At 37.3% G+C, this 23,621-nt stretch overlaps 1 protein-coding gene across 1 annotated transcript in view; it reads left to right on the forward strand.

Moving 5' to 3' along the window:
- Positions 1-23,621, forward strand: part of GC (GC vitamin D binding protein) — a 62,379-nt gene that overhangs the window by 20,932 nt on the left and 17,826 nt on the right. The window contains exons 3-7 of the mRNA XM_057302087.1: positions 13,722-13,791; positions 14,690-14,822; positions 17,479-17,690; positions 19,181-19,313; positions 19,615-19,709. Coding sequence (XP_057158070.1) covers positions 13,722-13,791; positions 14,690-14,822; positions 17,479-17,690; positions 19,181-19,313; positions 19,615-19,709 — 643 coding nt within the window. The remainder of the gene's footprint in view (positions 1-13,721; positions 13,792-14,689; positions 14,823-17,478; positions 17,691-19,180; positions 19,314-19,614; positions 19,710-23,621) is intronic.

Consider the following 23,621-nt stretch of genomic DNA (forward strand, 5'->3'; position numbering starts at 1 on the left):
AAATGTGTGTTCCCAAGAATTATCAGTTATTAACTGTAACATGAATAACCTCACTCTTGACTTTTTATTCTTCTTCTTACATTTACTTTTCCTTGGTCTTACTTTCATCATTCAAATTATTTTAACTTGTCTTACCCATCAATTCTTAAGTAAGCTATGCATCCTTAGGTAAGACTACAAAGTCTTTCCCAGACAGCATAGGGTATAAAAAAGCAACATAAATTGTGTCCCTTATAAGACCTCTGAATAGGCCATGTTCCAAGAAATCCCTTTAAGTCTTATTCTTTTGGCCAAGGATTTGCTGGGGCAGATCTGATCCTGAAAAATCCTACTGAAGCAGGTTCAGATCAGGATCTTCAAACACAGAAGGCCCAATAATGGCTAGGAATTGGAATTATATATGGAGGCCATAACCAGGAGCATGAATCACCATCTTAGACTGCTGACTCAATAGGTGTGCATTGGCTTCACCTCAAAGAATGAAAGTGTCCTTTGGAGAATAACAGAGCATTCTGCAATCTCTATTTCAACATTCTCAGCAGTCCTCAGATTCTGATGAAATGGATGCTAAAAACCTCCAGTCAGTCCCCTAGAAGATCTAAACTTCATTCTTATAACCCATGTGCCATATGCCAGATGATATCTTGAGACATACATAATACACTTGTAAGCATTAACTTTCAATACTTGGGGGGAGTAGTCCTGATCTATCAATTCTCTATTCTTTAATACCTGAGCATGACCCAAAGACCAAGTCAGCAGTTTACTTAGAAGCTAGCTGTGTTCTTTCCTGGCAGGAAGTTACAAAGTGTACAGATTAAGGGAGTTCTGAGAACTCTTAGGTTCTGAGTAGCCTTGTATTGTGGGGGATTGGTTTGAATTGCAGTTTTCTCTGCCTGTTATAGTTCCAGAGAGCTGACCACCCACAGCATTTATTTAAGCACCTGTTTCAAAATATATTACACTCAAGACTTACCTTGAAAAGAAGTTTCTGTGGCCAAATATATTTAAGAAATGAGCCATAATTTATTCCTTCTTGGTGGTTTCACAACCCATGCCTTTGTTGTCCTAAAGGTTCTGAGAAACACTACAGGAAAGAAATCTTATCTAACTCGGAGTATCTAAACATATTGACCCTTTTCTACAATGTCTATACCTGTGGAACTATTCTCTGGAAACCTTGGATCTAATATGGATACTGTTACAGATGAACCTTTACTGGACAGGTTCCAATTAAGCCAGCCCTCTCCTATCAAACAGCATTGGGAATCTTGTTCCCAAGCCACTGGGTACATCTTGGAGAAAAGAGCTTACCAAATCTGCTAAATCTGGTTAGTGTCATAAGAAAATGTCCACTTTTGCTACCCTATGAGAAGCAACAAGGCAGTATTTCCCAGTTGCCTACAAGTAGCTTCTTCCCCTAGGACTGAAATGGATGAAATACTATTATACAATATATCTTTCCCTCTTCCCTTCCAAAGAAACCAAGTAACAAAGACTGGTGATACAGCTATAATTCTTTTTTAACTTGCAGATAGAAAAGTTACCTTAATGACCAGGAAACATTTATAAAAATTGATTTTTAAAATTAAACTACACCAAAAAAAAAACTCAGTTTTAAGTTACACACTGTTAATGGAGCACTAAAAATATATTTTTTTTTGCATTTTTTTCTTTTCTTTTTTTTCGATTCAAGTTTTCTTTTTTATTACTGTTATACTTTAAGTTCTAGGGTACATGTGCACAACGTGCAGGTTTGATACATATGTATACATGTGCCATGTTGGTTTGCTGACACCCATTAACTCGTCATTTACATTAGGTATTTCTCCTAATGCTATCCCTCCCCCTGCTCCCCACCCCATGACAGGCCCCAGGCTATGATGTTCCCCACCCTGTGACCAAGTGTTCTCACTGTTCAACTCCCAACTATGAGTGAGAACATGTGGTGTTTGGTTTTCTGTCCTTGTGATAGTTTGCTCAGAATGATGGTTTCCAGCTTCATCCATGTCCCTGCAAAAGACATGAACTCATCCTTTTTTATGGCTGCATAGTATTCCATGGTGTATATGTGCCACATTTTCTTAATCCGGTCTATCATTGATGGACATTTGGGTTGGTTCCAAGTCTTTGCTATTGTGAATAGTGCCACAATAAACATACATGTGCATGTGTCTTTATAGCAGCATGATTTAAAATCCTTTGGGTATATACCCAGTAATGAGATGGCTGAGTCAAATGGTATTTCCAGTTCTAGATCCTTGAGGAATAGTCACACTGTCTTCCGCAATGGTTGAACTAGTTTACACTCCTACCAACAGTGTAGAAGTGTTCCTGTGTCTCCACATCCTCTCCAGCATCTGTTGTTTCCTGACTTTTTAATCATCACTATTCTAACTGGTGTGAGATGGTGTCTCATTGTGGTTTTCATTTGCATTTCTCTGATGACCAGTGCTGATGAGCATTTTTTCATGTGTCTGTTGGCTGCATAAATGTCTTCTTTTGAGAAGTGTCTGTTCATATCCTTTGCCCGCTTTTTGATGGGGTTGTTTTTTTCTTATAAATTTGTTTAAGTTCTTTGTAGAAGCTGGATATTAGCCCTTTGTCAGATGGGTAGATTGCAAAAATTTTCTCCCATTCTGTAGGTTGCCTGTTCACTCGATGGTAGTTTCTTTTGCTGTGCAGAAGCTCTTGAGTTTAATTAGATCCCATTTGTCAATTTTGGCTTTCGTTGCCGTTGCTTTTGGTGTTTTAGTCATGAAGTCCTTGTCCACACCTATGTCCTGAATGGTATTGCCTAGCTTTTCTTCTAGGGTTTTTATGGTTTTAGGTCTAACATTTAAGCCTTTAATCCATCTTGAATTAATTTTTGTATAAGGTGTAAGGAAGGGATCCAGTTTCAGCTTTCTACATATGGCTAGCCAGTTTTCCCAGCACCATTTATTAAATAGGGAATCCTTTCTCCATTTCTTGTTTTTGTCAGGTTTGTCAAAGATCAGAGGGTCGTGACACAGCTACAAAATTATTAAGGTAATCATGCCAACAGGAAATAAACCACTGCAGTTGATAAGAGCTGTTGGCAAAAACAGGTTTTTATTATGAACATTTTCCTTTTTGCTTTAAGCATTTCATTCACAGCATTTTTTTTTATTAAACATGATATAAAACTGCAAGAAGAAAGTTCCCTTTGGGTTGGTGGGTGAGCTACACTTTTCCTTCTCTTCCTTCCCTGTCAAAACAGCCCTACACAAGGGCTGAGGTCATACAGCTCTCATCACTGAGAGCAATGTTAACCTCCCTGAAAATCAATAGCAATGTTTCATCTTACTGATATCGGGTGCAATGCCACATATGCAGTCACCAATATGTAATATAAGGAGAAGTGTGCACACTCTGTAAAACACCACCAGCTTAATCTATTTAGGATAGGAGAAAATGAAGAAACCTCTAAAATGAATTGATGATGCCCTTCCCCAATATTTTTGGTAACCTAACTTCTTCATTCTACCCATTGCTTCTTCTCTCTCTCTCCTATTTTTCTCATTCATTCTGATCTGACCACACTGGCCTCCACATTATCTCACACTCTAAGTCCTTTGCACCCCAGGGCTTTGCATTAGTTCTTCTCTATTCCTAGAACATTGATTGTCCAGATATTCTCACAGCTCCCTTCCTCACCTTCTTCAGGCATCTACTACAAGTCTATTTATAGAGGGGGCTTCCCTAGCCAACCTACCACAAATAGCACCTACCAGTCCATTATCTTCCATCCCCTTATTTGGATTTATTTTTTCTTCTTAGCACCTAGTACCTTACCTTATCACTGGTTGTTCATTTGCTTGTTGTAACAAATATAGAATGTAAGCCTTGTGAAATTAAGAACTTTTGTTATTTCCTGTAATTCCCAGTAATAGAACATTACTTGGCATTTAGTAGGTGTTCAAAAAATTATTGTGTAATATTACAAAATTGGGATTTTGTATATGTATGTCTACAATCAGACTCAGGTTCCTTAAAGATTGGTGGCTTTAGAGTTTTCTTTCATATGATGCCATGCTCCCAGGAGATAGCTGATGTGTCTGTGTGTGTTTTTGTGTGTGTGTGTAAATAGATATGTACATAAATATATACACTCATATGTATAACAATGATCATGAACTAACTGGATTTAGCTAATAATAATAATAATAATAATAATAACTGACGGCAATATTCTGTTTCCTGAGGATACAATCATCTTCATTTTACAAATGAGAAAACTGAGGAAGAACAGAGAGGATAAGCAACTTGCCAGCGGTCTCACTATCACCTAGGGTAGCAGGAATTCAAATCCAGGTGGTCTGTATCCAAAGCCTCTATCTTAAATCATGATAAAATACAGCCTCGTATGGATGTTTTCTTTGGCCCTCATGGTTTGGGCCAACAAAGTTTCTTTAAGTCTGCCTTTAAAGTCTCATTTAACTTGTCAACATTTTAAAACCTGGAGATTCCACAAAATTCTAGATTTCTAGCTTCTCTGGAAACACAGGAATGTGTGGTAATAAGGGCCAAATTTTCACATGGCAATGATGAACTGGAGCTGAATTGTCACTCCTCCTTTTGGACTAAACCCTCAGTTTTCACCACTGAGCATTTAATGCTTTCTTCCCTTGGATCAAATGTAAGTTGTGTGGTTCCTAGATCCTATGAGCATTTGGGTTTGCTAACCTGGGTGTCATGGTAAAATAGTAACTTGAGGTTTAACACTACCTAAAGAAAATAATATTAACAAATGATTGTATCTTTACATTTAAAATAGGCAAAATAATTAGTTACCAGCCATTTTTATTCTCTATAAATGAAATCACATATGAATTGTTTAAATATGTTTACATTTAACAAATTGTTTTTCATCCTAGAGAAGTGAAACTTACATAACTTTTTTTTGAAAGCTGATTTAGAAAGATTTATTGGAATATACAAGGAGTGTTATGTAGTTATACATGTCTTTCACATTCATATCTGCTGATGCAGCTGAATTCCTATGTGGGTTTTATTTTGTGTATATATATATATATATATATATATATATATATATATATATGAACTTTAAGTTCTGGAATACATGTGCAGAATCTGCAGGTTTGTTACATAGGTATACATGTTCCATGGTGGTTTGCTGCACCCATCAACCCACCATCTACAGTAGGTGTTTCTCCTAATGCTATTCCTCCCCTAGCCTCCAACCCAGTGGATTGGAGTGTGTGATGTTCCCAGTGTGTGATGTTCCCCTCCCTGTGTCCATGTGTTCTCACTGTTCGACTCCCATTTATGAGTGAAAATATTTTTTATATGGAAATAACTGTGATTTTGTTATCTATTAAAAAATACAATAGCAAGAGCACAGTCTTAGAATAACACATTTCAGTCTTCAAATTTTACTACACGAAAGTAAATTTGTTATTTTGATATTATCAGTTCTGCTGCAAATGTTAGGTAATAATTGGTTTTAAAATGAAAATACTTTTATTTGACAATTGCATACTAGATTTTAAAAAATATAAATAACAAAATACATGGTTGGATTGTTGACTAGGCTAACATTGAAGTGAGTGTTCCTTTTAAGTTTTCTTAGCAAATATATCTAAGGAATTATATCCTGGTGGCAATTGGAATGTAATATCTAGTATATATCCTGTAGAAAACATTGGCATTCCATTTTCCATCTACATGATACTGCAAAGCTCATTATTAATTTATTTGTTTAAAAGGCTCTCTTTAGCCTTACTAAGACAAATGAAGTGCTATAAAAGCACTTAAAGCAATGTATATCACAATGGTTAACACAAAATAGCATTGAGTACTTGATAGTGAAATTTCCCATTTAAATTACAGTTCTTACAAGTGTCCAATAATAAGCCTTCAGTTTCTTACTGGGATTTAATAAGAAAATTAGAAAATTATATTCCATTCATGAAAAAAAATTCTTGCTAACACATCACTATAGCAGACAAGCACCATAAAACTCTTTTGGCCATACTAAAAATTAATATATAAATATCTACGTTTTATAATTTTAAAAAGATAAATTACTAATCTTTGAAATAGAAATTTTCCTATACAAGATAATGCAATCTGTTGGACTTCAAATGCATTTAAATGGCTTGGGGATCTGTTTGACAAAAACGTGTGATGACAGAGACATAAATAATGATACACATCCGATATATCCGATCCATTAGATTGCATAATTTGATTTCGGTTTATACAGTATAACTTCAGTAGTCATTAAGATGTGTATTTTGTTAGGAAACAGTGAAAGGAAATCACCCATGTACAGTGTTTTCTGGTTTAAAATGTACTGTTTTTTAATTGGCAAATTATAATGATATACATTTCTGGGGCACAATGGAATAGTTTGATATCTATATATAATGGGGAATGATAAAATCATCAATGAACTCCTCTACCATCTCACTGCTTATCATTTTTTCTGAGGCATTTGAAATTTACTCAAGTTATTTTGAAATATAAAATACATGATTAACTATAGTCACCCTGACGCAAAATAGATCTCAAAACAGTCCTCCTGTCTAACTGAAATTTTGCACTATTTTCCCAGCAGCTCCTCATTCCCTCCCTCCTCTTCTCCCTGCAGCCTCTAGTAACCATCATTTTACTTTTCTATGAGTTCAACTTTTTCAGATTCCATATATGATATAATGCCGTATTTTTCTTTCTGTACCTGGCTTATTTTACTTAACATAATGTTCTCCAGGGTCATCCATGTTGTCACAAATGACAGAATTCCCCTCCTTCTCTTTTTAAGGCTGAATAGTATTCAACTGTGTAAATACATCACATTTTCTTTATCCATTAATCTGTTGATGGACACTTAGGTTGTTTCAGCATCTCGGTAGCTGTGAATAATGCTACAGTAAACATGGGAGGGCAGACATCCCTTCAACCTATTAATTTATATTTCTTTGGATATATACCCAGAAGTGGTATTGTTAAATCATATGGTAGTTCTATTTTTAGTTTCTTGAGAAACATCCATACTGTTTTCCATAACGGCTGTACTAATGTATATTTCCACCAACAGTGGAAAAGAGTTCCCTTTTCTCCACATTCTTGCCAATGCTTTTCTTTCAATCTTTCTGGCAATAGCCATTCTAACAGGTGTGAGGTGATATCTCATTGTGGTTTTAATTTGCATCTCCTTAATGATTCCTGATGCTGAACATTTTTTATAAACCTGTTGGCCATTTGTATGTTTTCTTCTGAGAAATGTCTGTTTGGGTTCTTTGCTAATGTTTTAAATGGGTTATTGGTTTTCTTGTTGTTGAGTTGTTTGAGTTCCTTACATATTTTGTATATTAACCTGTTATCAGATATGTGGTTTGCAAATATTTTCTCCCACTCTGTGGGTTGTCTCTTCACTTTGTTAATTTTTCCTTTGCTGTGCAGTAGCCTTTTAGTATGATGCAATCCCATTTGTCTATTTTTTGCTTTTGTTGCCTGTAATTTCAGCGTCATGTCCAAAAAACTCATTGCCTAGACCAACATCATGGAGCTTTTCCCCTATGTTTTCTTATATTAGTTTAACAGCTTCAGGTCTTACATTTAAGCCTTTAATCCATTTTGAGTTGATATTTTCTCAAGTTTTAATTGAGATAGATCATACATGGCTAGCCAGGGAGGCAGAATCACCACCACTTACTGTTTATATCACCTTATCAAAGGAGTGCCATGTGGAACTATGACTGTGCCATCCCTTGTTGAATGATACTTTCTTCAGATTTTATAATACTTGCTTAATGAAGTGACTTTTATGGGAATGTCCAGAATTGTGCCAGGCATCCAGGACCTAAAAATTTAGACATGATCTTTGCCCTGAAAGAACCTTCATGGAAAATAAAGACAATTTTGCTTAAAGGCAATATTAGTATATGCCGCCTTTATAAGATCTATTAGCAAACATCTAGTGAGTATTACTTCAAGTCTCTGTCACTACTAAGACCAAAGCGCCTGAGTCTTTCAACCAATCTGCTTACCTTTCTATTTTCCTGTGCCAAACCCTGCAAACTTTTTCATTTAAAAAAAAAAAAAGGGCCGGGGGAGAAAATGAAGAATAAGAATGACTTTTTTCCAGGACTGATAGTCAAAGATAAAGATTTTTAAACAGGCATGAATAATAATGAATCTTTCGATACCATAAAAAGAATATCACTAAATTTCAATAGAGTAATTCTCTAACCCATGGACAAAATGTGCTCAAAAAGTTATATGTTATTTAGAAGTTAAAGTACAATTTTTCATAGAAATAATTTAAATATGAGATGAAGTTCTTAAAATGATGCATAAAAATAGGTAGTAAACATGGGATGTAAACTGTGATAACCACAAACCTCATAAAATTTTTGTGAAGATTAAAGCAGGTAATACATGTCAAATATTTAGAACAGTACCACCAAATTGTTGGCACTCAAATGTTCATTGTTATCATGATATTATTATTATTTATACTTATATTGCTGTAGAATCGAAGTGCTTCAATGTGTTCTAAGCTTCCAAATTAAATGCAGGGGATATCACCTTTACCCATCCCAAAAGTGGAAGAGGCAAACCTCCTCCTCTATCTTTACCCCTACAAAAGCAATTACAGATGAGGAGGTAACCAACCCACAAAAGGAAAGAGAGGTGGGATGAGATGCATGGAGAAAAAATGCTTCCTCTGGGACTTTGGTAAGTGTCACAAAGGACAGGCTACCACCCGAGGTGAACCCAAGGACAGTAGTTTGAGTGAGTCTGTGATGCTGTCTCCTATTGCAGTTGCAGTTTCTGAGTAATTAACCCATTGACTATATATCTTTTGCTGTTTTCGTTTGTGTTTGAATTTTCAAAGTCTGAAAGGACACTCAATTTGTCGCACTGATATCATCCTAAGAGGTACAGTTAACTTCTAGATTAGTTTATCTATAGATGTCATGTGGGTCTCTGGGTTTAGTATTAAAAGGGTTGAATTTCTTTTCATTGACTCAAGCTCAAACTTTTTCATTGGCAATATTTTTAGTGATATAGAAATCTCTTATAACCAGATCAGCTTCCTAAACCAGCTCAATAATGTTTACTATTTAAGTCAATTCACTACTGTGAAATGAACAATATCATGCCTGACTAGTTTGAATAAACACTGCAAACCATATTCTTAAAAGGTAAATTTATTTAAAAAAACACTAACAAATATACTGAGCTTTTCTGACACGGATGAGTCTGTCAGTACAGAATAGAAATAAAAATGCCAAAGAAATGAAATTGTGAAAATATAAAATGCCCAACAGAGCTGTTAAAGCCCATGATTCTCCAGAACACAATAGGAAAACAGCAACTTGAGATAGTTCCTAGCATCCTGTATGAGCACTTATTTATGTCAATGATATTTAGGATCCATTAATGTACTTGGTATACGAATAACTGTTCTAGGGAGCCAAATTAGGTTTTAGTGAAAGACTAGTAATAGTGAAGGCATCCAAATACCTACTTTAATAAACTTTGTAACAAAGCAGTATCTTATTAGCTATCCCCATTACAACGAAAGTTACATGAGGGCAAGAATGTGTCTATTTTGGGCTCCATTGTATGTTCAAATTCAATATTGAACCCAATGCCTGGCACAAAGTAAGCCTCAAAAAATATCTGTTACGTGTATGAATGAATATTGTCAACTCTGTTGGCAGAGGTAAGGTGCCTGAAGCAGCAAAGATTTCCTGAAAATAAATCACACTGGCTTTCAAAAGTTCAGAATTAAACAGGACTTACCAGAATGTTTCACAATATAGATAAAAAGTGGAACATGCTATTGCAGAAAGCAAAAATTCTGTTAGTGAAATTTGTAAACACTTAGTACTGTGGGGGTCACTTCATGTGAAAGTGATTTCATCAGAGTCACTAAGATTATGCCAATATTTACTAGGGCCGTATCAAAGTCCAAATCACCTTCTTTATAACCAAATGGTACATTTGAAAACAGAGCGTATAATTTTACAGTTCATTTGAGACAGGATTTAACTATATGAATTGGAGTGAGCTCAACTGGTTTTACACCAAAAACATTTATTAAGCAGTATTCCATGGAATGGGGAATCAATTAGTAATAATCACATTGCAAATTAACTTTAGTATTTATTTGCTGTATTTGAAAATTGAGACAATGATTGACATACATTGGCTTTGTCTTGTAAGCTAGATATCTTCTCTTTGGGCAAATGAATTTATAAAATTATTTTATCAGAAGTACATTTTGGGTAGCTCACCTGAAAGATCATGGTGCAACAGCTTCCTCTACAGGTTATTTTTATATTTTAATTCTGAGCTTTCTCAATATCCCTCTTGAGTTTCCTCCCTTGCTTCCTGTTATGCCCAAGGCTGAATGTTCCAGCAAAAATAGTTTCAAAACCTCTTTAAGCCTTATTCATTCCATCTAGTTTCCCACTTTTCTCTCATCAGTTTGCATTCTAACTAAAGCAGTATATAATGCCCATGAATTCTAAAGTGCTGTGTGCAAACACAAATAGTTAATCAAATTCAAACTGATGGGATAACATGCAGTGCCCAGTTACACTACCTTCACATGCACACTCACATTCCCATAATATATGAAATGAAAGTTTACATTTTTAGTGAAATGAGAAATCAGAATCTGGAAGGTTAGAAACAAAATATTTCTCAAAATGTTCATCGGGGGTACCCCATTTGAATACAGGATTTCACTTTGCATGTTATTGAATGGTCACAAGAGAAGTACTAATAAAAATAACCTCTTCCATTTTGTAGGGGGGAATTTAAACAAACTTAGCTCCTATTTATTATAAGGAAAAGAAGTTCTTATTAAGGCTATTTTGTGTATGTCTTAAAATACAGTAAGCCTTGGGAAAAAATATTCCTTATAATCTCTCGCTATTTTTAAAAGAGACTAGATTATAATCCCCAGCAAGTGATCTTATAGATGATGAGGATACATTGTACTAAATTCAGGGATCTTTACAATATATGGTTATTTAAATCTATTTTGATATTTACAATGATAAAACAAACTCACCTCTTCAAAAGGCTGCTTTCATTTCAGTTATAAAATAGACACAGTTGGAATAAAGATTTCTTACTAGAATCTACTGCCATGTAACTGCCAGCCATTTCTCCTAGCTCTGCTTTAGGAGCAAACTAAAAACAACTCTTGACATCGTAAGTACAGCTCATCACCACATGAGGACAGTTCTAGCCCTAATTATTCTTCTCTGTGTTCTAGTCTTCAGTTCCATAAAATACCATTAATGATTAATGGAAATTTTCTGCCTTGCTTAACCTTTTGAACGTGTCACAATATCCAGCCTTGTAAACTAATCAATACATTTCAGAAAATGTACAAGATGTGAAGGTTCTCAGACATTACAGAGGTTTGTTGCAAGTGGTTTTTTTGGTTCCACTGACAATTAGCTTTATCAACTCTACTGCCTTGTCCTAGTTGCCAGAATAACATCGGATTCAGGATTCAGGTATGTGGATTCTTTTCCACCTTCTGTGTGGTTTTGAGGGTGTTTGAGTAGGTCTCTTGTTAAAAAGTGCTGCTGAAGAATGTCTTTTTCTCACAATTATCAAATCCGACTTTTCTCACCTCAAAAATATTTTGGGGGGGTATCCATCCAAAAAAGTACATGCTGTGACTGCTTCCTCTACAGGCAATCTGACATTAAACAGGTGACATTAATCTGATGAGTCCTAAAGAGAATCTTTAAAAAAAAAAAAAATACAACCCTTTCAAGTCTGTATCTAATCACCACCACCTCCACTGCAAGCCATCAAATAGAAATTTCCACCCAGGCATATGTTTACACTGTCTTCCATAAAATTGTAACTGTTAGAGAGGAGAGGAAATCTTTGGGATTAAAGCCTGACAGCAGTTACCATCATATCACCTGAGATGACTTTCCCAACCTTTAAAGTGAGAAGGATAAACCACTAAAAGTTAAAGCCACTTAAAACAGAGTAAGCAATTTATATACTTCCTACATTTTTTTCCGAAGATATAACATCACAGGACGGAAATTTCCTGGGCTTATTTGCATAAATGATGAGTCAGGTTAGGAGAACACTGACTGACTTTGATGTGTCCGCCCTATTACATATGTGATGGACATGTTGAACAAGAGGGTCTCATGATTAGTAACTAGCTCTTCCCTGTAGCGTGAATGAACTCAAGAGCAGGTACTGTGATTTTTCTGTTCCCTCTCAAATACCAATGTCATTTCATCATGAGAATGGCTAGTTACATTTAATAGTCAAAAATGTTTTAATTCATTGAAAGTTGAAGCTACTCCCCCATTCAGGCCTGTTTCAGTTCTATTGCCTGTGGTGGGAAAGGAAGACACAGATACCTGCCTCTTGTCTCCTTTGCCTATTCTCTTTTCCTCCTTCCTCCTACTCTCTAGGCTGCTTCTACCCCCTCCAGGGCTAACACAGGAAAGGAGAAGCTAGTAAGAGAGATAGCAGCAGGAAAAACTCAACTCAATGGACAAAAAATTCAATGGGCAGCATGGTGAGCCAAGGTTGTCTCCTCTGGTTACCAAGATGTGTAAAGCTGCCGTTTTCTCTTACTGTGTTCTTCTGTGATCTCTCTCCCTTGTTATTCCTGGAGATCTCTCATATGCAGCTGGCACCTTAAGACTCTCCTCTGGGCCCCTGGTTTTCAAATTGTCTACCTCCACACAGAGACCCAACTGTTGTCAGTCCACTGCTCTGTAGATAGCACTTTGTTGGAGGTAGAGCTGGGACTGGGGGAAATATATTTAAGACAACTCCTAGCCAGCTCGCTCTCCTGCTTGAGCTACATCAGGTCGGCAGGTCACACAACAACTTCCCACCCAGTCCTCTGCTTTGTTCTCCAGGCCACTTAGCAAGCCCATCACCCTCTAGATTTCTTCAGCCTGAATCAGACACCTGTCCATTACCCCCCAAATTCCAGGAGCTCCCTGTCAAGTGCTGAGTGGTTTCTTGAAGCTCTTGTCACTATGTGAAAGTGAAAGGAAACACTTCCCACCATCCCCCAGACTCACCACACTTTGTCTAAAATATTCTTTGCCTGATTTCCACCTTGTCCCCAGCTGAATTCCTAGCCTTCCCTTAGACAGCCAGGAGCCGAGTAGCAGAGCATGGGTGGCAGCACTAACTCTCCTGCACCTCCTTTAAAGTCCTGCATTAGTGGCGCCAGCCCCTCACCTTGGAGTGGAGACAGTCTCCAATTATTTGTAGTTCTGTTTTTCTTTTCAGGCCTTAGGTAAAACTGAGACAATAAAAGAAGGAAGGGAGGAAGCAGGGTGGGAAGGAGGGAGGGAAGGAGAAAAATTCTCATTTTGATATCATTATAAAGATAGGACCTAATAGTTGCCATATCAATAGCTTCTGACTCACTAGTTGACATGTATCATTTGACTCACTTACGTTCAGTATTAGTTTACTCTCTCCTTTTGTTCTGCTGGTGACTAAAATATAACAGAATGTCATAAAATTGTGGCCTGTTATGAGAGAAGAGCTAGAAAGGCCCCCAAAATATGAAATTGCATATAGACATTGAGAAAATATGACTTTCATTGTAGGCCACGTGGAAGATCACTTTGTACATGTACATGTAACATAATATTCATCAAAAGGGGACACATACAAATTTTTCTATTTCTGCCTCCTAGGCCGGGATTATGAAAAGAATAAAGTCTGCAAGGAATTCTCCCATCTGGGAAAGGAGGACTTCACATCTCTGTAAGTGCGCAGCAGCCACTCACTCTGTTGGTGATTTGATCTTGAACAAAACTGAGTGTGAGGTAACTTTGACTCAGCATGGAGGTTAATCCTTAATCCTTGCCAAGAGTAAGAGGACAGAGCCCCAGGCCCAAGGTAGGCACAGGAGTCAAGCAAATTAAGGACATCCAGAGATTCCAGATGACCTCTGGTTACCACAGTCTAAGAATTTGTCACCAGTAAGTTTATGAATGAGTTCAAAGATAATACGTAAAGCATAGCTTTCTAAGGTCATTAAAATGCAATTGTACATTCTAGGAATCTGGGAAACCAAGGCAATGAGGTACAGAGCAAGTACATTTGGGGAGGCTTAAGAAGGACAACACCATATTGGTTTGATGGAAGTCCTAAGTTCAATTTCTACTGCTTTCCAAGATAAATTTGCCTAGAACAAAAACTGCTTTTTAAATTAAACCTCATTTTTTTCATTAGCCAAATAAAGAAGTAAATGTGTACAATATTTCATTTAAACATTGAACAGGTTTCATATTTTAATGTGCCAAAATGTAAAAAGAAAGTTTCAGTTCTGGTCGGGCACGGCGGCTCACGCCTGTAATCCCAGCACTTTGGGAGGACAAGGAGGGTGGATTGCGAAGTGAAGAGATCTAGACCATCCTGGCCAACATGGTGAAACCCTGTCTCTACTAAAAATACAAAAATTAGCCGGGCGTAGTGGTGCACACCTGTAGTCCCAGCTACTCGGGAGGCTGAGGCAGAATTGCTTGAACCTGGGAGGCAGAGAGTGCAGTGAGCTGAGATCATACCACTGCACTCCAGCCTGGGTAACACAGCGAGACTCCGTCTCAAAAAAAAAAAACCTTTCAGTTCTAATTGATATATTGTCTTATTTTCCCCTCAGGTCACTAGTCCTGTACAGTAGAAAATTTCCCAGTGGCACGTTTGAACAGGTCAGCCAACTTGTGAAGGAAGTTGTCTCCTTGACCGAAGCCTGCTGTGCGGAAGGGGCTGACCCTGACTGCTATGACACCAGGGTAGGTTTCTGTGGCTGGCTGTCTCTGTGGCAGCCCAGAGAAGGAAGCCAAAATAGGCCTTTATACCATGTGTTGAAAAAATTTTAGACAGCAACTCCATTTACTCCTAGTTTGGGGGAAATATGAAGCCTGTTGTGTTTACAGCCTGGTTTATTCTAACATAATGAGTCAATATTACCCATTCTTCCTACAAGGTTCAAATGAGAAAACTGGGTCATAGAGTAATTTAGTGATTTATTAAATGTACATTGCTAGCAAGAAGGAGTTATAAAATATAAATCCAGATATGACTCTAAAACCTAAGTTTTTATCACCATACATTTGATCTCAAATATCAGCCCATGGATCATTATTCTAAGTGAAGTAACTCAGGAATGAAAACCCAAATATCGTATGTTCTCACTTATAAGTGGGAGCTAAGCTATGAGGATTTAAAGGCATAAGAAGGATATAATGGACTTTGGGAACTTGGAGAGAAGGGTGAAGGGGGTGAGGGATAAAAAACTATACATTAGGTACACTGTACACGGCTCCGGTGATAGGTACACCAAAATCTCAGAAATCACCCCTAAAGAACTTAGCCATGTAACCAAAAACAAAATAGTTTTGTTCCCCCAAAACTATTGAAATTAAATATATATGTATATATACATTTTATATATTATATAATTTAATATATATATATATATATCAGCTCATGAACCTCTTGAAAGAATCCTAAAATATTGTGTATAGCTTAAAAACCTGATCATAGCTTTATCCTCTTTTATCATCATGCCAGGACTGGTACCAAGTGCTCCAGAATAATTTAGTGTTGGTTTCAAATTTGGAAGGAGGATTCAAAAGTTGCCCTGTATGCACATAACTAAATTCTAGGTTTCTCCCCTATAGCACTTATGCAAAAATTAAAATGCTGACATGTTCAGACAGTAGCTGAAAAGGGTTAAACCTAAGGAGTTTCAGCAATTTATTAATGCAGTCGTCAGGCCTGATGCAAATGACATTTAGATGCATTTTGATAAAGGCTTTTACAGACAGATTTGTCTCACTGTTCAAGCCTTCAGCAGATATCATACAGAAACAATGCCCCAAAGATCTGATTAGAATAGATTCTACACAATGAATATTCTTACCCATTAATTGCTTTACCTGTCCCTTATCTATTTTTTCAGAATTTTATAATCCTTTTCTTCCACCAAGTTCATAAATATTTTTTATTTCAACCTGAACTTCTGTACCACCTTAAAATAAGAAAGCATCAAATCATCAACATGACAGAGCACATTTTTATTTTATTTCATATATTTGCTAATACATCCCTTGATCAGAGATATGATCTGTCTCTACAATCCTGGAGCATAAGAAAACAGATACGGCATTGATATTTTTTGCATGATATATTTCTCTTTCTCCTGCTTGTTCAAAACATTTTTGAAAAGTGTTTTGACATTTTGTCAACCTTTTTTTACTTGAAAGAAGATAACTTTAAAAAGGCAAAAAGAAGGGTTGCCAGGGAAATGAATGGAAAGGAAAAAGATGGACTGAAAAGAGAGATAGGATGAAAAAGAGTCTAATTTTTAACTTCTCCGAATCTGATGAAAGGATGGTACGGAAGATGGTGAGAAGTTAGTTTACATAAGTAATTCATCACGTTGCCATTCTTCACTGGTAGAAAAGATTTTTAGAAATTTTACCTTAAAAAGATGACTAACTTATAAATTAAGTATAAGAATGTCAAAGTACTGTTTCCCATATAAATCCCAAAGTAATTTTTTCCATGATGACTATTTCTATTCTTTTTTCCTCTATGGTGACTCTATTTTAGATTTTAATTTCAAATATGAAATTTTTCCAAAAAGAACATTTTGATGCTACGATTGTTTTGATGGTGCTTAGTCTGCTCACAGGTATCAGTGTATCATTGTTGACGCAGTAAATGCAGGTGCATCAGTGGTTTTCAACCTACACTGCACCTGCACATAAATCTTGGAGCTTGGGAAAAACAGATTTTCAGGCCCTATTTTTGACCTACTGAAACAGAATTTCTGTGTTGTGCAACCAAAGCATTTTTTATTTTATGCACTTTATGAGTAATTCTGATGCAAAAGCAGGTTCAAGAATCATTAGGTAAGAGAATGCAAATAATGTAGAAAGTTAAAGGAACCAGCAATCAAGAGTCTACTCATTTCACAAAGGGAGGGAAGGAGAGCTCATTTAATAAACAGAGGGAGGTCCTCCTCACTCTTATTGGGGCATTTACAGCAGAAAGCAGGTGGGAGATGAAGACAGAATCATCTGTGGAGCTTTTTCAAATGACCCTCTCATCCTCAGAGATGTTAATATCCCCACGGAGGAACACTAGGCTAGAGAGTACAATTCTAATGGCTCTAATCAGATAAACACTGTCCATTTGTTATTCAAAGTTCTATTTTTGTTCTACTCTGAGGAGTCATTTATTAACATAAATAAGATCCTATACTTGCCGATAATCACACAACTTGTCATGTTAAAAAATCACTTCATGGAGCCCTTGGCATGAATACATAGTTATAAATGAGAATTTTCTAATTATAGCCTAAGATATTATATTAAATGGAAGTCTAAAAGCCTGGAAATTTACATATATATATGAGTTTCCTTTTTCCTTCTCCTCCAGACCTCAGCACTGTCTGCCAAGTCCTGTGAAAGTAATTCTCCATTCCCCGTTCACCCAGGCACTGCTGAGTGCTGCACGAAAGAGGGCCTGGAACGAAAGCTCTGCATGGCTGCTCTGAAACACCAGCCACAGGAATTCCCTACCTACGTGGAACCCACAAATGATGAAATCTGTGAGGCGTTCAGGAAAGATCCAAAGGAATATGCTAATCAGTGAGTGCTTTCATCATAAATAGAACTTTAGGACCTAAAGTATCAGAAATGACTCTAATCTAACCCCCTACTCTGTGGAAACACCTCTTCTACAGCAACCTGAACAAATTCTGATAACTTGACTGTCATCCGAGACAGCCCATCTTCCCTTTGGTGCTGAGTTTTGTGAATGCCTTTCTCAGAGATAAAATCAATTTTCCCAAACTCTTACTAACCCTAATCCTATTATCTGAACCAGAATCACTTGAGTATCCTGTCCACATGATATATTTTCAAATATTTGACAGCCCCTGTGGTGATTTCCCTGATGCTAAGGATCATTGCGTATGCCATATGATAGAAGCAATTTTATTGCTGTACACATTTTAAATACTTAATTTCCAGTAAAGCATAAAAAATAAACAGCTTCTCTCTTCACTCCTATACATCCCAGAAACATGTGACGTGTACGTGTAAATATGACACATCTACTACATCAAGTAAACACATAACCTTGAAATTTTTATTGTTTAACATGCACAAGGGGCCAGATTATACACTGAATCTTTATGTTAGTCTTGGAAGGTCACAAAAATGAACAAAACTGGGGGAAAATACATTTATTAAAGTAAGAAATATATACATATTCAAAAACCAGGAGCAATGTCATTCAAAGTGGTCACAAATTGTAAAAATTAGTAGGATTGCTCATTCCTGTCAATTTTCAAAGAGGATTTTGCCCAGAATTTCAGTCCCTTTTAGATCCATAAGGACATCTATTCCCAGAAATAGAAATTATTTCTTCCAAAAAATAAGTAATCTATACATAATAATTATCTAAAATAATAAACTGAGATAGATAACGAAAAATAATCTAGCAATTACATTCATTTTAATTAATTCAATTAGCAGCTTAATTAACAAGCAGATACCATGGGTGATACACCTGACCAGACATTGAGTGAATAAAGGGACAAATGGCCCCTCCTCTCACACAAACCACATAGAAATTTGTAAATCTATTTTTAATGAATATACTGATTAATAGTGGCCAGTATTATAACCTTTTCTCTAAATTCTTAGTGTTTTTTAGATATTAAAACTATAAATTAATGTAACATATATCCTTTGTCCATCAAAATACTTACTAAAAAGTAGGTTTTGGGGGCCAAGCATGGTGGCTCACGTCTGTAATCCTAGCACTTTGAGAGGCTGAGGTCAGAGGATCACTTGAGCCCAGGAGTTCAAGACCAACCTGGGACAATTAGTGAGACCTAATTTATACAAGAAATTAAAAAATTAGATGAGCATGGTGGCATGCACCTGAAGTCCCAGCTACTCAGGAAGCTGAAGCAGGAGGATCGCTTGAGGCCAGGAGGTTGAGACTGCAGTGAGCTATGATTATACCATGTACTCCAGCCTAGATGACAGGGCAAGACACTGTCTCAAATAAAAAAGTAGATTTTCTTTATTCACAAATTTTTTGACCAATTCTATTTTTTCCTCCACAGATTTATGTGGGAATATTCCACTAATTATGGACAAGCTCCTCTGTCACTTTTAGTCAGTTACACCAAGAGTTATCTTTCTATGGTAGGGTCCTGCTGTACCTCTGCAAGCCCAACTGTATGCTTTTTGAAAGAGGTATGTCCCATTTTACTTATTATTTGTTTACGTTTTTTTCTTCTAATAGCATTCCTTTTAGATAATGGTAGAAATTGAGATTTTGCAATCAGTAAAAGTTTCTAAAATGCCACCCTTGCATCTTCTTAATTGGAAAATAAATGTAATACCTCCGGAAAAGTAATATCAATAAGTTCCTTTCACCAGTGTTCAGTTTCCTATTCATTAAAAAATCATGAAATTAATAGTCCCTATTTTTGCCATTTATACAGTATTCAATGAGTCTTGACCATATAATGAGATTCTTTCACTTGTTTTCTAGAGACTCCAGCTTAAACATTTATCACTTCTCACCACTCTGTCAAATAGAGTCTGCTCACAATATGCTGCTTATGGGGAGAAGAAATCAAGGCTCAGGTAAAGATTAAGTGCTATTGTCATATTTAGATGTTTGGTTCTGCACTGTCTATCCATAATATTAGGGTTTTTTAAGAAGCTGTCTATATTGAAAGATATAAAATAGACGTTTCAGCTCCAATAATCTTCAAAAATCTGGCCAAATTCTCGTTGTCTTTTCTCTATACAGATTATGAAAAATAAGGAAAAAGTTTATGTCATAAAACATGAGATTTGCTTTTAATCAATCTTTTCCATATAGTTGACCACTAGAAAATATTTTTTCAGTGTTCATATTAGCATATGTTACAAGCAAAAAAGCAAAACAAGAACAAAAACAAACCAAAAAAACACAACCTTTTGTTTATTACCTGTTATTTGCCTTGCCCAATTTTTCTTGGAATGAGACGTCTGAATTCTTACTTGTTGTATGAAGACTTGTGCTATACAGTATATATCTCTTGCCCTTCATTAATTTATTCTCATTAGTTATCTACCTTTGTATTAGTCTATTTTCACTCTGCTGATAAAGACATACCCGAAACTGGGGAATTTACAAAAGCAAGAGGTTTAATTGGACTAACAGTTCCACATGGCTGGGGAGGCCTCACAATCATGGTGGAAGGCAAGGAGGAGCAAGTCACATCTTACGTGGATGGCAGCAGGCAAACAGAGAGCTTGTGCAGAGAAACTCCTGTTTTTAAAATGATCAGATCTCATGAAACTCATTCACTATCATGAGAACAGCACAGGAAAGACCCACCCCAATAATTTAATCACCTCCCACTGGTTTCTTCCTATGACATGTGGAAATTGTGGGAGTTATAATTCAAGATGAGATTTGTGTGGGGACACAGCCAAACCATATCATCCCACCCCTGGCACTTCCCAAATATCATGTCCTCACATTTCAAAACTAATCACGCCTTCCCAACAGTCCCCCAAAGTCTTAACTCACTTCAGCATTAACTCAAAAGTCCACAGTACAATGTCTCATCCAAGACAAGGCAAGTCCCTTCTGCCTATGTGCCTGTAAAATCAAAAGCAAGCTAGTTACTTCCTAGATACAATGGGGGTACAGGCATTGGGTAAATGCAGCCATTAAAAATGGGAAAAATTGGCCAAAACAAAGGGGCTACAGGCCCCATGCAAGTTCAAAATCCAGTGGGGCAGTCAAATCTTAAAGGTCCAAAATGATTGCCTTTGACTCCATGTCTCATATCCAGCTCACGCTGCTGCAACAGGCATATTCCCATGGTCTTGGGCAGCTCCACCTCTGTGGCTTTGCAGGGTACAGCCTCCCTCCCAGCTGCTTTCAAAGGCTGGCATTGAGCATCTGTGGCTTTTCCAGGTGCACAGTGCAAGCTGTCAGTAGATCTACCATTCTGGGGTCTGGAGAACGGTGGCCCTCTTCTCATAGCTCCATAAGGCAGTGCCCCAGTAGGGACTCTATTTGGAGGCTCCACCCCCACATTTCCCTTCTGCACTGCCATAGCAGAGGTTCTCCATGAGAGCCCTGCCCCTGCAGCAAACCTCTGCCTGGACATCCAAGTGTTTCCATACATCCTCTGAAATCTAGGTGGAAGTTCCCAAAACCCAATTCTTGACTTCTGTGCACTCACAGGCTCAACACCACGTGAAAGCTGTCAAGGCTTGAGGCTTGCACTCTCTGAAGCCATGCCCCAAGCTCTACATTGGCCCCTTTCAGCCATGGTTGGAGCAGCTGGAATGCAGGGCACCAAATACCTAGACTGCACACAGCACGGGAACCCTGAGCCTGGTCCAAGAAACCACTTTTTCCTCCTAGGTCTCCAGGCCTGTGATGGGATGGGCTGCTGTGAAGACTTCTGACATGTCTTGGATACATTTTCCCCCATTGTATTGGGGATTATCATTCAGCTCCTTGTTACTTATGCAAATTTCTATAGCCAGCTTGAATTTCTCCTCAGAAAAAGGGCTTTTCTTTTCTCTCACATTGTCTGGCTGCAAATTTTCTGAACTTTTATGCTCTGCTTCCCTTTTGAAACTGAATGCCTTTAACAGCACTCAATTCACCTCTTGAATGCTTTGCTGCTTAGAAATTCCTTCTGCCAGATATCCTAAATTATTTTCCTCAAGTTCAAAGTTCCACAGATCTCCAGGGCCGGGGCAAAATGTCACCAGTCTCTTTGCTAATACATAACAAGAGTCACCTTTGCTCCAGTTCCCAAAAAGCTCCTCATTTCCATCTGAGACCACCTTAGCCTGGACCTTATTGTCCATATCACTATTAGCATTTTGGGCAAAGCCATTCAACAAGTCTCTAGGAAGTTTCAAACTTTCCCACATTTTCCTGTCTTCTTCTGAGCCCTCCAAACTGTTCCAACCTCTGCCTGTTACCCAGTTCCAAAGTCACTTCCACATTTTCGGGTATCTTTTCAGCAGCACCGCACTCCTGGTACAAATTTACTGTATTAATCTGTTTTCATGCTGCTGATAAAGACATACCTGAGACTGGGCAATTTACAAAGAAAGAGGTTTAATTGGACTCACAGTTTCACATGGCTAGGGAGGCCTCACGATCATGGTGGAAGGCAAGGAGGAGCAAATCATATCTTACATGGATGGTCGCAGGCAAAGAGAGAGCTTGTGCAGAGAAACTCCTGTTTTCAAAACTATCAGATCTTGTGAGACTCATTCACTGTCACGGGAACAGCTCAGGAAAGACCCACCCCCATGATTCAATCACCTCCCACCAGGTTTCTCCCACCACATGTGGGAATTGTGTAAGTTACAATTAAAGATGAGATTTGCGTGGGGACATAGCCAAACCATATCAACCTTATATTTGCAACCTTCACTTTGATTTTTGTATGACTACTGTTAACTTGTATTTTAATTTTGATAGTTTCTATGCTGCACTTCTCTCATACTTTATCAAACATCTAGATTTGCCAACTTTTTTTCCCTCCGTACTTACAGTCTCTTTGATTCCTTCTACTATCCTCAGAAGTTTTTTTCCTCTAATGATAATCAAATAACTTCTTGCCAGCAATGCATAATAAGCTTCCATAATGGGAATAGAAACTACTTTCTTGTCCAGGCACGGTGGCTCACACCTGTAATCCCAGCACTTTGGGAGGCCGAAGCAGGTGGTTCACGAGGTCAGGAGATCGAGATCATCCTGGCTAACACGATGAAACCCCGTCTCTACTAAAAATACAAAAAAAAAAAAAAAAATTAGCCAGGCATGGTGGCGGGTGCCTGTAGTCCCAGCTACTCAGGAGGCTGAGGCAGGAGAATGGCATGAACCTGGGAGGCAGAGCTTGCAGTAAGCCAAGATTGCACCACTGCACTCCAGCCTGGGGCGACAGAGCGAGACTCCGTCTCAAACAAACAAACAAACAAAAAACTAGTTTCTTTAAATATAACAGTCCCTCAGAACTACTTGAATACTCAATGATAGTTTCTCTAGTCCTTTCTTTAGTTTTCCTTTTACATAGAGATAGTAGTTTGACAGGCAGAACAGAGGGAATTTATAATATAAAGCCACCATATATATTACTTATATAATCATTAAGTGATACTTGTATTCATGTCCAGAAATGTACTTCAAGGAAATAGCATTTGCTATGAACAGATTTAGCTATCTGATAAGGGTTTAATATTCGGAATATATAAGGAACTTCTATAACTCAATAACAAAAAAACAAGTAGCTTAATTAAAATAGGGGTAAAAGACTTGAATAAACAATTATTGAAACAAAATATACTAATGTCCAATAAACATATGAAAAGATGCTCAACGTCACTAACCTTAAGATACATGCAAATCAAGTCTACCGCCATACCACTCTGAACACGCCCAATCTTGTCTGATCTCAGAAGCTAAGCAGGGTCAGGCCTAGTTAGTATAATAATTGGATGGGGGAAATGCAAACCATAACTACAGCG

The sequence above is a fragment of the Pan paniscus genome, chromosome 3 (genome assembly GCF_029289425.2).
Source record: "Pan paniscus chromosome 3, NHGRI_mPanPan1-v2.0_pri, whole genome shotgun sequence".
NCBI lineage: Eukaryota > Metazoa > Chordata > Mammalia > Primates > Hominidae > Pan > Pan paniscus.